The following is a 16,808-nucleotide window of genomic DNA, read 5'->3' as shown; positions in this document are numbered from 1 at the left end:
CACCTCAGTGCCTGGATACCCTTGCGGCTGATTAGCTGTGCTTTCCTAAATCCTGTTTGATTGAAGTACATGGAAATTCTCATGTTATTAAACTGAGCGTGTATCCTCCAGGTAAAATGTATTTAGTGCTGCCTTGTGATGGACTACTTCAAGTATTACTCAGTTACATCTCATAAACTAGAGTACAGCTTTTTTTTTAATTGAACTGCTTTGTTCTTTTAGCTACTATCCATTATACCCACCTTCAGAGGAGATCAACATAGACTACGAGAGTTTCTACAACCACGCGCAGATGCACGTCACACCTGATGTGTTCATTGTGCCGTCGGAATTGCGCTATTTCATTAAGGTAAGGGAAGCCTTCTGTGAAGTGCCAGTATGAAGTTAAAGCAGCGTGAACTCACTGCCAGCTATCCTGGGTGTAGAATATAGTGTGATTGGAAGACATTACGTCGTAATTAACCTTTCCCAAAGTTTTGAGTTTTAATGTTTTTTTTTTTTGAAACATTTAAAAGATGTTCATATGAAATAATAGAAAGTCTTGTAACATTCGTTTCTAATGAATACCTCTCCCTATAGGTTCCTTATCCAGAACTTGGAGACCAGTTCCCTGCATACAAATCTTATAATTTGCAAAGTCGCGGGTATGGCAACCCCAAAATCACTGGTCCCTATATTCAGTAGCCATTTTGTGAGTCATAGGATTCTGTACAACTTGACAACATGTCTGTTGCAACCGATTCCAGCTTACAAATACCGGGTTGCTTTATTCACTGTTTGTGAGTCGCAGTGCTCTGCATCGAAGAATTGGACCACAGTTGCAAACCATTCAAAGGTTACAGACACCCACTTGCAATGGTAACTAATGTCCAGGGTAGAAACTGTCCTTGTGGTACAGATTCCACTCTGTGAATGCTGGCAAGTGCCCTTGGAAGGGAGCAGATAGTGGTCCAGTGGATCAGTGCCTGTTCTTGCTCCAATATTATTCCTTGAAAGTAAAGTTTTGTTTAGTTTTAATAAAAACCCTGCACCTATAAAATACAAGGCTACTTTAAAAATGTCACGTGTAAGGAATGATGTCAGTCGTATGTAGCCCTCCAGCCATTGTTCACGTGGATTTGTAAAATGTCTCCTGCCTCAGCAATGTTATTGGAGCAGGAGATTTTTTTATCTGTTGTGAATGTATGTTTAGTTATGTATCTATTTAGTACTCCAGTTACATCGCGAAAGGAAGCCCAGAGAGCAGATCATTCAGTGTGAAGGAAATGGTTCAGAAACTTTTCTTAGGCCTTCGGTCTAGCATCCCTTGACTCTGTCAAGTGTTGCTCAGTTCACCCACCATGTGCTAGTTGACGTAATATTTTCATGCCTTCTCCGGAAAAATTGGGCTTTTAGGTATGTTCTGACTGAGGGAGGCAGATGTCGGAAACACGTGTTAATCTGGCTATTTACTATATCCCAAGAGTATACATTACATCAAGCTTAAGAGTCTTTACTGACTGCCAGTTGAATCTAGCATTGACTTTAAGGCGTTCGCTCTTTCCCACAAGGTATGTTATAGCGGTGATCTTTCTTTGCTTAAAAATGGTTTCAGCATGGATACCATTTGCCTGCTCTGATTCAATTACTGCCTCGTTGTGCACTCCAAGATTGTGAAATCAAGACTATATGGTAAGGGCTTTTCGCTATATACCGTCACTAAAAGAGTTTTGCCTAACAGAAATGTGTTATTTAAGAAGCAATTCAAAGTCTAATTTTTATAATAACTCTTGGCAATCTTTATAATCAAACTACCAAGGAGCCACCGATGAAGGAGTGCTCTAAAAAATAAATGTGTATAGCAGATCATTTGGAAGCTGTGAAGGGGCCTTAATTCTGTGTTTTCGATTGTACTGCAGAATGTATATTGTACTATTAACCCTATTTGCGGCACTGAAGTGCTTGCCCACCTTGGTAGCATGCTACACTGTGTAGGGTGTATGATTGAAAGTGTGCTGTCCTTATTTTGATCCTATGTGGGAAGTGTTTACATGTGATTTCCACCAATGTGCGGTTATTGTGTTATTGGGCAAAGGGCTTAGCCAAGTGCAAGATGAAGTGTGAGAGAAAGACTCAGTTTGTTTTTCAGTAAGCAGGCAGCTTTGAACAGCTTGTGGCTCCCTTTATGGTATTTCATGTGATCACAGTCCAGTTAGAATGTTAGTGCACTAGGTCCATTCTGAGAGATGTTGTTTAAAGTTTAAGATTCTGAGCAGACATAGCTTTAATGGAGAAACAGTGGAGAGCTCTGCTGGGATGTTGTTCAATGCCTGTTCAAGTGGTAATGGGTGGATTATTGCTGTTGACCGGTACAGTATTGGGTGATAACTTCATCCGTAGCACTTTTATCGTATGTGAGTGCAGGCGTTTCAGTCAGTATAAGGGAATTATGCATCCTCTATGAAATACGATTGAATGCCTGACCTCTCAGTGTTAAGGTATTATTAGCGTAGGCCACAGGGGTTTATAGTATTATTTTGTAATTGCATTTACATAGTACCTTCTACCACTGACGAGGCATAGAAGTGATTTGCGTTGGGCAGCATGCTGCTTCGGATCCCAAGGTTAGTGTTTTTTTTTCCTAGGTTATTGTTGATTGAGTTCAGTGTTGTGCTCTTAAGGGAATCTTTCCATGCTTTTACTCCAGTTTCAATGTGGTAGATTCATATATGGGAGTTAGGTATGATCTTTAGTGAGAAGGTATACGCAAATGTATGCAGTAGTTGGAGGTGGTAATAGATTAGCTATTTATAGAAGATTAGGTATTGTTACATTTCAGGAGGTAGGGCTTTTAAAAGGAGGTTGTTTTCTTTGAAAATTAGGTTGGGCACTTTTTAAAAATATGTGACTTGGAGTAGTCTATGCTCAGAAAGAGGATGCATGCAGAAGGTAAATGGTGAGATCATATCCATTTGAAATCTAAGTAGAGGCAACAGTTCAAATTTTAAGTGAAGGTCAATTTTCATGAGAATACAGAAGAAGCTTTTTTGAGGTTGCATGCAACAACAAACTGTGAAAGGAGCAATATATTTGATGGAGAAATCTAGTTGCTAATTCCTTGCCTTAGAATTTCCCCCAGGTGTCAGTCTCAAGCAGTAACCCTGCGCTGTGATAGGTGGCATTGATCGGCTCTGTGTCTGTCGTCAGTGTCGTGCGAGGCTGATATGACATTGCGAGTCCTATTTAGGCAGCACCCCAGCACCCTGATATCAGTTATTTTCTTTCCACTCTTGCTAGCGCTGACCCAAAGAAGAGCTATCCCTCATACATTTTTTGATAGGTCTTTTTTAGATTTTTTTTGTCAAAGATTTTTGAGTGTTTACACTCCTGGTGTGTCAAGGATGTCTTCGCATGAGGCCAGGTTCAAGCCCTGCGGATCCTGTCATGGCGAGTGCCGGGCCATAAATCCAAAAGCTTTGTGGGAGCAGTTCCTAGTGGGCCCCCGCCCGGCTCTGCGTCGGTCCTGCTCTCGGTTGAGGCAAAGGTCACACCCACCCACCCTCATAGTCATCCCACTCCAAGTCCTTGGGATGATCAGGTAAGCCAGGTGTCCCTCCACCTCAACGGTGTATGGTGGTTGTTGGAAGAAATTTGTGGCCTAGTGCACAGACAAGTCTGTTGACCCCCGTCTGCCCCTCGCTCTGGGGTTCTATCGTTTATACTTTCGTTGGCACAACAGGGCTCTGCATTGGGTACTCTCAAAAGCTATTTGTCTACAATCTTATGGCTGCCTGTTCAGCCTTCTTTGTTTAAATCTCCTATTGTAAATAGGTTCCTTTAAGGCCTTACTCATAAGTTCCTCGTTCACCATGCCCCAATGGGAGTTTTATTTGGTTCTGACATTCTTGAAGAGCGCTCCTTTCGAACCTCTACACAATTGTCCTCTCAAGCTTCTCACTTGAAAACCGCCTTCCTTGTGGCCCTTACATCTGTCCGTAGGGTGAGTGAGCTGCAGGTATTGTCGTCTAAGCCACCCCACCTTTTCATCTATCCTGACAAAGTGGTGCTTCGCACATGGGCCTCCTTTCTTCTGAAAGTCGTCACACCCTTCCATGTAGGCCAATCCATCACCTTGTCTACTTTTTACGCACCCCCACATCCTTCTAAGGAAGAGTTCCAAGTGGGTGATCAACTCTTTGTTGGTTATGTGGGTGCAAAGAAAGGTCAGGCAGCGCAGAAGAGAACCATCTCCAGATGGGTCATACACTGCATTAAAATGTGGTATGCGTTGGCTAATAAGCAACCCCTTAAGGGCTTGTGTGCTCATTCTACCAGAGTTAAAGCTGCAACCACTACGTTAGCATGCAGAGTTCAGTCCTGGACATCTGGCAGGCGGCAACGTGGACATCTCTGCACACGTTTACCAAACACTACTGCCTGTACAGTCAGGTCGATAGGAACGGGCATTTTGCCCATTCTGTCCTGCAGGACTTTCTGGTGTGGTCTTGGTCCGCAGACGCTCCTTCGGGGATGGTATTCTTTGGGTATCTATTCTGAGGTAAGGAATCTACAACAAGAATTCTCTATCAGAATAACAAGTTAATTACCTTCAGTAACGCCTTATCTGATAGAGACAATATCTAGTTACAAATTCCTTACCAATCCACTCATCCTCCCGCTCTGTGATCTGATTTCTAGGGACAGGGACTCCCCTTTCAGGGCCTTAGTTTTGACACACCAGTTTTCAGTGTTCTTCTTGGCTCTGTGCTTTTGGCATGGAAAGTCGTGAAAAGAAACTGACATCAGCGCACCGGGGTGGTACTTAAATAGGACCTGCAGCGTCATATCTGGCTTGCACGACGCCAGCGACGGACGCAAAGCCGATAAACACCACCTAACGGTGGGCAGGGGTACTGCTTGAGGAAAAATCTCCCAATCTAGAGTGACGTGGGGGAAAATTTAAGGTAAAGAATCTGCAACTAAATATTGTCTCTACCAGTTAGGCTTTACTGAAGGGTATGTAACTTGTCCTATTAGCTTGAGAGATAGAACTATATCACGTACTTTGATATGCATTAGAATAAAGTAAAAATGTTATCCATTGAAGATGGTACCACTTGAATAACTGCTTTAGCAAGAACAGCCAATCAGCTCAGTGTCTGGGCTTGTAAGACGACAGTGGGATGCATAAATAAGGAAATATTGTAAGGTTAATTTTGTGCTCAAAGGCAGCAGTACCTTCATGATCATAGCAATGTGAGAGAGTATATGGGGTAAATAGTGCAAACATTAGTAATGATATATTCTGCTGATGTTGAAGCAGATGTCTTCTGGTGTTCATCCTTTGTGTAGATCACAGTATCAGTTACAAAGTGAAATGGTAATCATTTTGGTTGAGCCTGGTTGTGGTATGGTACAAGATGGAAGTGAGGATAGCTCATTCAGCTGGTGAAAGTGTATTGCCAGTATTCCTCTGACTGGAAGATGGAGACCCAGACAGTGAAGGAGGGATGGTGTAGACAGAGCTATTGTTAGCAATTCAATGAGCCTTATTAGCAATGGACTGCTGATTAGTTCTTACTGAACACTGCTGTTTGGTAGATCGTAGAGTTCAAGGGTAGAACTGTAGTTTCTGTTCTTGGTAAGGATGTTGGCTTCAATGCCCATACCTTTCACTCTGCCATAACTTCTGCTGCTGGCCTATACGTAGCTGAGGGGGCTGCAGAATGTGGTTTCGTACGTGGTGAGTTCTAAACCAACATAGGCAGCGACGATTCATGTGCCAGGTCTGCTTCAGACACAGAGCAAGGCTTTCACGGTGTCATTAAGAGGACATTCACCGATATGGTTTCTTCAGGCTATAAAATCCAAGGTTAAGATTGGTGATTCTGGCACAGATCCTGCAAGCCTTGGAGACGCAGAACAAGTTAATCTATTTACACCTTCAGCATATATTTTCACATGCTCATTCACCATTGCATTGTAGGGCTTTGAGATCTGTAGATGGAGGGGAGTGATTGGCTTATGAAATACAGCGCCCCTCCTTTGCTACAGATAGTCTTCAGTTTGCTTGCAATCTTGTCAACAATATGCGTTTCTGTCTGAAATTCAAAAAATATTTTCTGATTTCCTGTTACAGATAGCAGTTTATTAGTACACTTTTGATTACAACTAAGGGGAAATGTTTACTCCTCAAGAAAGAGAATGCAATGTGTGCCTCAGGCCTTGTCACTTATGCCCCCTCCCATTTTGGATGCTTATCTGGCAGCCTTTTCGTCAGAGGTGTTTAGAAAGAGGGCTAGACCTGATAGCATTTCTTTTATGATAGCGTTTCTTTTCCAGTGTTGGCATCGTTCATAGATTCACAGGCTTTTCTTTCTCCAGTATCACAATGACTCATTGGTAAAATATCAGTAGCTCTTTTAAAGATCTTTATGATTAGCCTGTGTGGCCTCATTTGTTGTGATCGCAAGTCAACCAGTGAGAGGAAGAGCAAATCTGAAGCCCTGACGGCCTTTCTCCGATTTTATACTTGCACGAAAATTGTTAATCACAACAGGCCTTACTATTGAAGAAGGGGGTGTGGCATGTAACTTTTTCAAAGATGCAGAAAGCAGAAACCTAATTGGTGTACCTTCTCAATTGGGATCTTTAATAGCTTAGCTTAAATGGGACTTTTTCGATGTGAATTTTTTGTGAATCTGATGGTGTTTCTCCAGTGTTAATGACTTTCAGAATTCGGTGTTTGTCCAAATCATAAAGTTTGCTGCTCCGAAAAATGCATATGTGTTTTTTCCGTATTTGTGAAACTTCTTCGTTTTTTTTTGCTGTGCCTGTAGCATACTTCATTAAATTTGGTGGTTTTGCAGGATTCATTCACGCCATTGTGTCATCTGTCAGTGTGTGCAAATGGGCTTCTATCGTTGACTGTACTCACCCCAGTCTCCGTTTTGCACTGGATTATGTGTTCTGCTCAGTGCTGTGGCTGATCTGCCACTCAATTTCATAACCATGGCCTCATGAATGTTCTCTCCTCCCTTGCTCCCTCTCACAAACCAACTCTGGGCTCCGACTTGTTTAAAGAACAATCATTGGCTCACAAATGTATCTCCAAATGTCGCTAAGAACGATGCGCACAGTTCTTTCATCTAATGACCCCTAAATATCGTGGAATGTTTAGCTTTGTGAATGCTGCCCACAAGATGATACCTTCTGGAACTAAAGTCATGAAATTAGAAGGGAAGGAGATTGGCGTTCTGACTGCCACCAATTCCCTTAAATCCACAGAGGATTTGATAACTCCCAGGGAGGTAGCGAACATGGTAAAAACCATCCGCACTTCCAGGGCCCACGAACCGGATGACATTCTGGACGCCCTATTCAGGCACGCTACTGCTAGGTTACCCACGCCATACCAGACAGCTGGAGGGGCTCCTTGTTAGTATCCATACGTAACAAGAATAGGCAAAGCCAATAGGTTTCACCCATGAACCATTTTCATCTTTATTATTGTACTATGACGTGCGGTGTGCCACTTCAGCTGTCTGCTTCAAAGGATTGGAATGAAGATCAGTTAACTCCCGTCCTGGCGATCTAACTATTAATATATTTCAGAGGTCAGCAAATATAGTACAGTTTAATTGGTTAATAATCAAATGTTATTTGCAGTGCTTACAAAGTGCATAGATGTAGCATGAAGAATGTTATAGGACGTTATTACTCTTCACCCGCGCAGGTATGGTTGGAATTTGGGCTTCCGGATTTGGTGGCAGTTGGTGCTGGTGCTTTTTCGAAGCTTTACTATAAATTGCGTCAGGCCACGGACGGTCACCTGGAGGCAGTTTTGTGGCAAGAAATTAGTGAGTCGAAATTGAAGTGTACTTATTCTCATTTCTTTGTTGGATGTAAATGGCGACTAGATGCTGGTGATCTTTGAGCAAGTAACCCCCCCTACTCTCTGTTTAAACTACGTAAATGCAGAAGAGGCACAGATGCTGTAGGAAGGTGGCCTGGTGTGTGGTGAGCACCTATAGTTTTATCACCTTATACCAGGTCCAGGTATCTCCTATTAGTGAGGTTTAGGCAGTGTCTAGGAAGCCAGGGCTCTCTAGTGGTAGCTGTGGATGAGCAGCCAAGGCTTCACTAGGAGACATGCACAGCTTATGCAATACCACTATAGTCACACAGCACTCACACACATGAAAGAACCACACAGCGTTAGAAAAATAAAGGTACTTTATTATAGTAACACAATTACTAGAATACTAAATAGGCAATCCGCAACTGGAGAAGTAAACACACTATTATATACACATTAGCAATCAGTATATAGCATAGAAACCAATATGCATTGGTGAAAGGAATGGCAAATAGTGAGGGTCCTAGGGGAGGGCCAAACCATATACTAAAAACGTGGAATGTGAAAGGCAGTTCCCCACCCAAGGAAGTGGAATCAGTAGAAGGGAGTTGAAGGAACAAGGAACCCCAAGAGGTGAGTACTAGAGTGACCCCCAGCAACAGGAGGACTTTAGAAAAGAATTGTGCAAGACCCAGCCAAGATTGGAAGAACCCAAGGGTGTGGATCCTGACAGAAGAGGACCTGCAAAGAAAGGGAACCAAGTCTAGTTCAAGTTGGAGTGTTCGGTTGTGGCAGGAGCCACTACCCACCCTTCTTTGGATGCAGAACAAGGTCGACGAAGAAGGTCAGCAATGCAGCACAGGAGATGAAAAGAAGTCTCAGAAGTTACTAGGGCTTATATCCCCGGAGGAGGGTCTGCAAATCAAGATCATACTAGGAAGTCCTACAGGACCGAACAGGCAAAGTACCAGTCCCTTCAGACCTGACTGACCAGGCAGTAGTGTTTAGTAGACATGTGCAGGAAACACCCACGTTGCTGCCTTGCAGATGTCCAGGACTGATACTCCGCATGCTAAAGCAGTGGTTACAACAGTTACTCTGGCAGAATAAGCGAGCAAGCCCTCTGGGGGTTGCTTTTTAGCCAATGCGTAGCACATTTTAATGCAGAGGACCAGCCACTCACTGTTTACCCATACTTTTTGCCAATGCTTTCTATGCTCTTTACTGATTGCTAATGTGTATATAATTATGTGTTTACTTACCTCTAGTTGGGGCATTACATATTCAGTATTCTAGTATTTGTGTTACTATAACAAAGTACCTTTATTTTGTAACACTGTGTGGTTCTTTCATGTGTGAAAGTGCTATGTGACCATAGTGGTATTGCATAAGCTTTCCAGGTCTGTCTACTCATAAACAGCTACATCTAGAGAGCCTTGGCTTCCTAGACACTGCTTACACTTCACTAATAGGGGATAACTGGACATGGTATAAGGTGATAACTTCATAGGTGCTCACCACCCACCAGGCCACCTTCCTACACATCACATCTTAAGTGCCTCAGTGTGGCCTTGCAAGGGAAACTTTTTTCTAGAGAGTATGAATTCCTTTATTGAGGTGTCACTTTGATTCCAAAGGTGGTTGGGGACAGTGTCTATGTATGTGGATACTGAGATTTTCTAATTCTGTGTTTTGTTTTAATTTAATTTGGCCCCTTCCATCAACAATAGACCAATTGTTCCCCTGCTAGGTGTCCTGCACATAGGAGGTCCATATAATAGAAAATGCCACCCTGTTTTAATGTATGTCTGTGGGGTGTGGGCATACAAGGAAGTTAAACCACTGCAATTGGACGAGAACAGGGTGTTTAGACGATTCCTATGTCTACCTGCAAGTTACCCAACCTTTGCTTCTCACGAGGAATTCTTTGTGTGGAGGACTCAATTAATGTGGATCCATTATTCCCGTGGTGTTCAATTTGGGGGAATCTGCAAGCGACTTTAAACAGGGTCATCTTAGAAGATTGTCTGTCCGGTGCCTATGAGTAGGGGTGGACAGAGAATTCTGCTCCACCTGCAGAGTTTGCTGAGTTGCAAACAACTCAGCAAAGTGACAAGGAGCTGAGTTTTTTTTTACTCTTACACGGCTCGCCATCATTAACTTGCAGAGTGAGAGAAATCTCTAAGTTAGTGAGCGAGATTTCTGTACTCAGGTAGTCATGACAGGTCATTTTCTGCTAGCATTGAGAAAGCTGCCCACTCACTTTGAAAATCTGCTGAGTGGCAGAAAGAAGTTAGCGACCTCTGGCCCTCCGTGTGATGCAGTTTGTGCTAATTTTACAGTGCGTGAGAAACTCCTGGCACCGAAACTCAGCGTCACTTGACCCAACTCCACGTAACGAGGCAGAGTTTTTTTCGGCACTTCGCAGAGTTCAGCGTAGCATAACTCTGGGAACTCCACCCAGGCCTATTGATGGGCTCCGAATTCTCTGCCTTTCTTATATTCAGTCAGTAGCCAATAAATTGGAGACACTCTCACATTTCTCAAATCTCTAAAAAGGAAATTTCCAACAGCTGGTCTAACAGCTCATCAGGATTATTTTTAAATAATGTTTGTTAAAAGATTTAAAGTTTAGTACATTAAATCACACACTCTAGAGTTTGCCAAGGACACAAATTTAATGGTCAAACTGTATAACGATTTTAGAAAATGTTCCAACGTGTGTTTTAAATGAGTACTGAGTATTTATTTGTGATCAGCTGACTTTATAAATTCACATTTATATGGCCTTTTATTGACAAAGATTAGAAGTGGCTTTGTATTTATTGCAAGTTGTTTTAGTTATGTGCTTTTATTAGTTTAAAAAAAAAAATTCAAATAAAGCTTATTGATCGAGTTAAAGAGTTGAGAAAACAAGAGTTCAATGTTTGAACTTTTAGAGCTGTTTTCCTTTCAGTATATTTTTACCGAAGTCTGTGGTTCTAACATACCAAGCATGCATAAAATTACCGGTATTTTGGGTTCGGTCCCAGTCGGGACTCCTTCCTCTATTACAAATCGAAGCAGTGGTGCTTGGTGAATATATGGAATGTCCACTCCTTACCCAGGTTCTAGGTTTTAAAAAAAGACATTCACACACAGTTTCTGCAGTTGCCACCAACTCTTGTCAAGTGGACTATGTTATGTTATGTCTTACTATTTATAGAGCGCATGGCTACCCTGGGGTTTCCCAGCGCTAAAGGACCAAGACCGAAAATAAAACTGCAGAGCAAGGTCTAAAATAGCCACGTTTTTAGGGCCTTCTGAAAATTGTATTCTTGGTTCATCAGCCGTAGGCTGGGAGGAAGGGAATTCCACAACTTAGCTCCCAAAAAGGCCAAGGTGGCTCCACCCCATTTGTTTTTTTTTATTTTGGGTAGGGTAGCCAAAGCAAGGGTGGCAGATCTCAAAGCTCTATTCGGTTTATAGAAAGTAGCAATATTCTTCAGAAGAGGGGCACCCTTATCATGAAGGGACCTGTGTATATAGCATAGGGCCTTAAATTTTATCTGCTGTTCGACGGGTAACCAATGTAAAGAAACTAGACCTGTCTTTACAGATGGCCATCTTAGAATGTCCAAAAGCAGCCGGGCAGCACCATTTTGGACCCTTTGCAATTTCTTGTTAACGTAAGATGGGGAGCCACGGAAAAGTCTGTTCCCATAATCAAGTCTTGAAAGGATAGTGGCTTGAACAATAAGTCTCTTAGCCAAGGCTGGTAAGATGGAGACCTTCCTCAGAAGTCTGAGGAGGCTAAAGCAAGTACAGGATATATGCTTAGTGTGGATATCCAATGTCAAAAGAGGGTCAAGGCAGATCCCCAAACTCTTGAACGATTTCTTAGGGGGCGGAAGATCCCTCAACGCTGTGGGAAACCTTCGCTGAGTGCCTAATCTAGGTTCTGGGCCCAGAATCATTAGTTCTGTCTTTTCTTTGTTTAATTGCAATTTACTATCAGCTATCCAATCTGAGACAGCTTGTAGGCAGGTGGATAATATAGCCCCTTTCAAATCCACATTGGAAGAGAAAGAGACGACCAATTGAGTGTTGTCAGCATAGGACACCAGTGTTAACCCAAAAGACTCTACCAGTGTAGCTAGCAGGGCCACATATATTTTAAATAAAGTAGGGCACAAGGAAGAGCCCTGTGGAACACCGCACTTACACTGTAATTTGTCGGACAGATAGGAACGGTCCAAAACCTGGAACGATCTACCTTCTAAGAAGGACGTCAGCCACGCCAGTGCTTGATCCCTAATACTGATGTTACTCATCCTTCGGATTAACACTTGATGGTCAACCGTATCGAATGCTGCACTCAGGTCCAGCAAAATAACTAGGGTGGTGTGTCCCTGATCTACACACTTCCTAGCTTGAAGCGCTGTTTCCGTACTATGCCCTGGTCTAACACCCATCTGAGTGGGATGAAGAAGGCTATTGGCTTTGAGAAAAGTGGAGGGCTGTGAGTTGATGTGTTTATCTAAAATCTTAGCGGGAGTAGGTAAAAGGGAGATGGGCCTGTAATTCTTCAACACTGCTGGATCCAAGTTGGGTTTTTTCAGCAATGGTTTGACTATTGCTTGCTTCCATAGACTGTCCACCAATCCTTTAGTAATGGAAGTGTTGAGCAATTCTGTGAGGACTGGGCCTATGACCTCGGATCCTTGAGCAAGGATGGCGGGAGGTAAGGAAACCTATGACCTGTGCCTGAGAGAGGGGGGTGAATTGGGAAATGGATGATAAACTAAATTGCATAAGATTCTCCCCCTCTTCATCTATGGGATTAGTGCTACCAAAATTTGAATAGATATCCACATTTTTGTTGTTGAAAGAAATAGGCCAGGACTAACGTTTTATAAGATACTTCTCTTGTCGTCTTTACTATGATAGCTCTCACTATATGCTAAAATCCATCTAGCGATTCTTTGTTCCCAAATAGCCCTTTCTGTGTTTTTTGAGCCAGACCAAAAACAAAACCTGTGCTTTTTTTTTCCAAAACCTTGGTTCCAAGCAGGTTGTATAGAAAACACTACCAATAATTTGCTTTTAGAAAATGCAAATATACTTCTGCCGGAGAAGAAGGGTCCTTAGAAATGTGAGTCAAACCATACGATGTGTTTATCTTTTTTTTTTTTTTGTACCTAAAATGAACTCTGAATTCCATCTGTCAGAAAAGATACCATTCATGTCTGCATTTACCCATCTACATCCATCAGAAATGGAGGAGGGTCTACATAGGTTGAACCTGAGGATAGATCTTAAGTTGCATATTGATCGCTGCACACAACTCTGGATACATAATGAAATTAAATGTAGATTTATATAGCGCAGCTTATCACCCGTGAGGGTCTCAAGGCGCTGTCCAGGGGCTCAGGGAGATTAAGATATCTGAACAGAATCACTGGATGTTGTTCTGACGCTGAGGCTCGAACCCAGGTCTTCAGCCCCTGAGGCGGTCGTTCTGACTCTTGCGCAACATCCTCGCCGCTATATAATCTGCTGATTGTTCACTTCGCAATGACTGAGAAGGGTTAAGTGGTGACAGATGATTTCTGCACACAAGGGGAACCCAATTATTAATATTTGTCAGACAGCTACATGGTCGTCCGTCCATGTTTTTATTAAGTGCCGTGGACTGTGATGCAAGGAGTAAGATGCCTTTTACTTGCGCTTTCTTGTATCATTTTTTTGTCAATGCTTCATCAGTTCATATAATATGGGCCTTCCTTCTTTCATGCAACAAAAAGCAGTGATATTCATTTAATTTCAGCCATTGGCAATCACTCAGGCAACAACTCAGCCCATCATTTTTGATCAATGTGCTGCTCTAGACATAGACCAGCCATATCCAAACCAATTCTTAGTTCTGTCACTAAACAGTCTATGCCAAACTGCTTGACCAGCTTATTGCCAGACAGGAACACAAGCAAACCCTGTGTTCATCTAGTTCAACAAACAACAAGGTAATGAGGGTATGTGCCTGAGTGATCACCAGTGGCAGATATCAGTGCAGTAGAATCCTGAAGTCTGATGGGCATGCCCAGATGTGGGTTTTATTCCGACTGTGCTGTGAAGCTTAAGTTGCACCTCACTGATGACAGCCAAGTAGACCAAAAAGGGCTGTGGTGCCTCTGATGGAAGCAACAGTACAACCATCCCATTTTTGGCCTGTACTTGCATGCATCTCTGTTCTCTTTTAATGCTGCTGTGATCAGAATGCCCGAGAACTGACAAGAAAATCTTTTCGCGTATGTACTTTCATACGTTTACTCAAAGACTTTAGGGATAGGAGTTTATGTATATAGACTCTGTCCCCCTAGTTTGAACACCATGGAAGAATGTCATATTTTCAGAAAATACCACACAGTATATGGAAAGTCTGAAGGACTTGTCTCAGTGGTGGGCAGTATGAAGCCAGGGAGTATAAGGTGGCAGGGAGGACTGGTCTCAGGGGTCTGGGAAAGAGGCGTCTTCCTCCAACATTCACTGAGCTACCTTTGAGGACCACTATAGAGGGATATCCAAAACAAATAGGAACGTTATAACTTTCTGCAGCCGGAAAAGCCTTGGAAACAGTGCAGCCTGTTACTTTTTTGTAGCTCAGGCTTCAGTATGAAAGATTACATAGATAGACCTTGTTCCCAATTTATTTTTTTCCAATTTAATTTAGTCATTAGTTTGCCTCGTTAAATTCCGATTAGGTCGCTTTTTGGGTTTACTCATGGACGTCACATCTATTTCTCAACAAATGGCAAGAATGCCGAAACGTTAAACATAGGATGGTGCCATTTCTGTGATAAAACGCTTATTTTTTGTACAGCTCTATTTAAGGGTACAAAAGGTCGGCTTTGACCAGCATATTGTGGGAAAAACTGCATGAACTATCAGAAGTATCTAAAAAGAAACCCGACACTGAGAATTTGAAGTGAAGAAAAAGAAAGCTAGTACACCCCTGTTGTTTTAACCCACGTTCAATTCCAATTGAATGTAAAATGAGGGAAAAATTGAAATGCTTCAGGTTTTTTATTTTTTTATTTTTTACAGAAGTGTTTTTGAAAGAGTGTTTTTTTTCGTGGTAAAAATGTTACAGGTGCAACTAAACTATGATGTTTCGTTTTTATGAGTATTAATGACTACATGATCTTTCTGGGCTCCGGAGATGATTGCATGACAGAGTAGGAGTTGCTCTGGCCATGTTTTAATGACATGTACTGGTTGGGTGAGCGGTAGAAAATGCCACAAATTACTCCAGGTTTGTTTAATCCACGATCCAGACTTAGACTTTTGGCGCTTCTCTTTTAAATGCATTGACAATTGCGTGTTTACTCTTGAGAATGAAATTCAACATGTTTAAAGAATAACTTTCCAACTAATGAAGGCCAGCTGTAAATGACTCACTATCCCATGCCTCCGTGCACTCCGTCACTAACACTCTCTTTTTCCTCGCAGGATGTCATGGGCTGTGTGTGCGTGAATCCAGGACGCCTGACAAAAGGTCAAGTTGGTGGAACATATGGGCGACTTTTTATTAAGAAGGAAGACCCTGGGACGGAGAAGCGGAAGAGCGCCTGTATTTCAGCCCAAGTAGTGAAAATCTGACACGATTTCCAATTTCGATTGAGCAGGACTTCCTTACTCAATCTGTTCAGGGAATGTCTTAACCATTCGTTGTAACTGGAAAGGAAGTCTTTGTCAGGCCATCTAGGAGTTTTCTGAAAATAGATCTCAGTTACTCAGAACACATGCAAACTTGCAAGAGGATATTTTGCTTTTCACTTTCAGGCTCAGGAATTCATCAGCAAGCCATTACATTCTACAGACTCCATGGCTTTTTTTAAAGGGCTCTCAACAGCGCTGTCCATATTCAAAATTGCACGATGACCGTGATACAGTTGAACTTTTCATAGCTCCTGCTACATCCTGATCGCCATTTGGTTGTACCTTTGTATCAAAGAAAAAGTAAATCTAGCACGGCGTCTTGTAGTGGATGTTTCCATTGACATTGGAGCAGTGTTGCATACTTTCCACCATTATTACCAGAGAAGGTCTTGGGAGCTCCTCTTTCATGTTGTTCCCAGTGGATCCATCGTGGCACTACTAGGGTTACCTGTTGGTAAAGTTTCAGGTTTCACATCACTTTATATCCTGTAATCGGGGAAATATATCTCTCCACATTCCAGTCAACCACAAGGACATTTTATCCATCAGGCAATTTGTGGGATTTCCATTTATCTCACCAAAAGTGAGTTCGTGTGGAATACTGGTCCTGGCACCAAACACAAATCAGCTATCCAATAACCAATGCCCATGATTTTCACTTTTACTACCACAATTCACAACCGCGTAATTGAGGGAATGATGCTGCAAATCCCACAGTTTAGAATTGGGCAAGTTAGGATGCTACCTGGGAAATCTGTCCAAAGTAGTGGTCCATTTGCAAAGGTCTGACTTTTAGACTTGTGAATTGACGTTTTTGTGAATAAAACTATTTTGATATGTAAGGCATGTTTATTGTATTTCTGGTCAGAATGGTGAGATCCGTACCACCTAGTATGTGCAAGATGTGGCACAGCCGGTTAGATTTGCTTTAGTAGTTAAATTAACATTTAAATGCACTGGGAGACACTGTAGAGTGGTTTGCTGGCCACTATTCGAGAACAAAAATGTTATGTTGATGCTTAACCAAATATTTCTCAATTACTTGGAATGTGTTGTGCTGCATTTTCATTTTAAGCTTGTTTGTGCATTTCAGACTTCTGCAAGTCAATCTCAATTTAGCCAGAAGGGGAGATGGCCTGATAGTTTGAACTAGCGTGTCAGTTCCAGGGTGATTTTAATGTTGTGATCTAGGTGGGGATAAGCGTATCCGGTGCAAAAGAGATGCTACAAGACTCACAGAGCACTACATCTCCAGCAATCACCATCCTGATGA

General features: G+C 42.3%; 1 protein-coding gene across 1 annotated transcript in view; it reads left to right on the top strand.

Annotated features, from left to right (window-relative positions):
• Positions 1-16,377, top strand: part of POLA2 (DNA polymerase alpha 2, accessory subunit) — a 346,083-nt gene extending 329,706 nt beyond the window's left edge. Inside the window, exons 17-18 of the mRNA XM_069208070.1 lie at positions 223-349; positions 15,326-16,377. Coding sequence (XP_069064171.1) covers positions 223-349; positions 15,326-15,475 — 277 coding nt within the window. The 3' untranslated portion in view covers positions 15,476-16,377. The remainder of the gene's footprint in view (positions 1-222; positions 350-15,325) is intronic.
• Positions 16,378-16,808: the final 431 nt, after the last annotated feature.

This window comes from Pleurodeles waltl, chromosome 9 (genome assembly GCF_031143425.1).
Source record: "Pleurodeles waltl isolate 20211129_DDA chromosome 9, aPleWal1.hap1.20221129, whole genome shotgun sequence".
Classification (NCBI taxonomy): domain Eukaryota; kingdom Metazoa; phylum Chordata; class Amphibia; order Caudata; family Salamandridae; genus Pleurodeles; species Pleurodeles waltl.
Note: the sequence above shows the minus strand (reverse complement) of the source record. Positions and strands in the feature narration are given on the sequence as shown.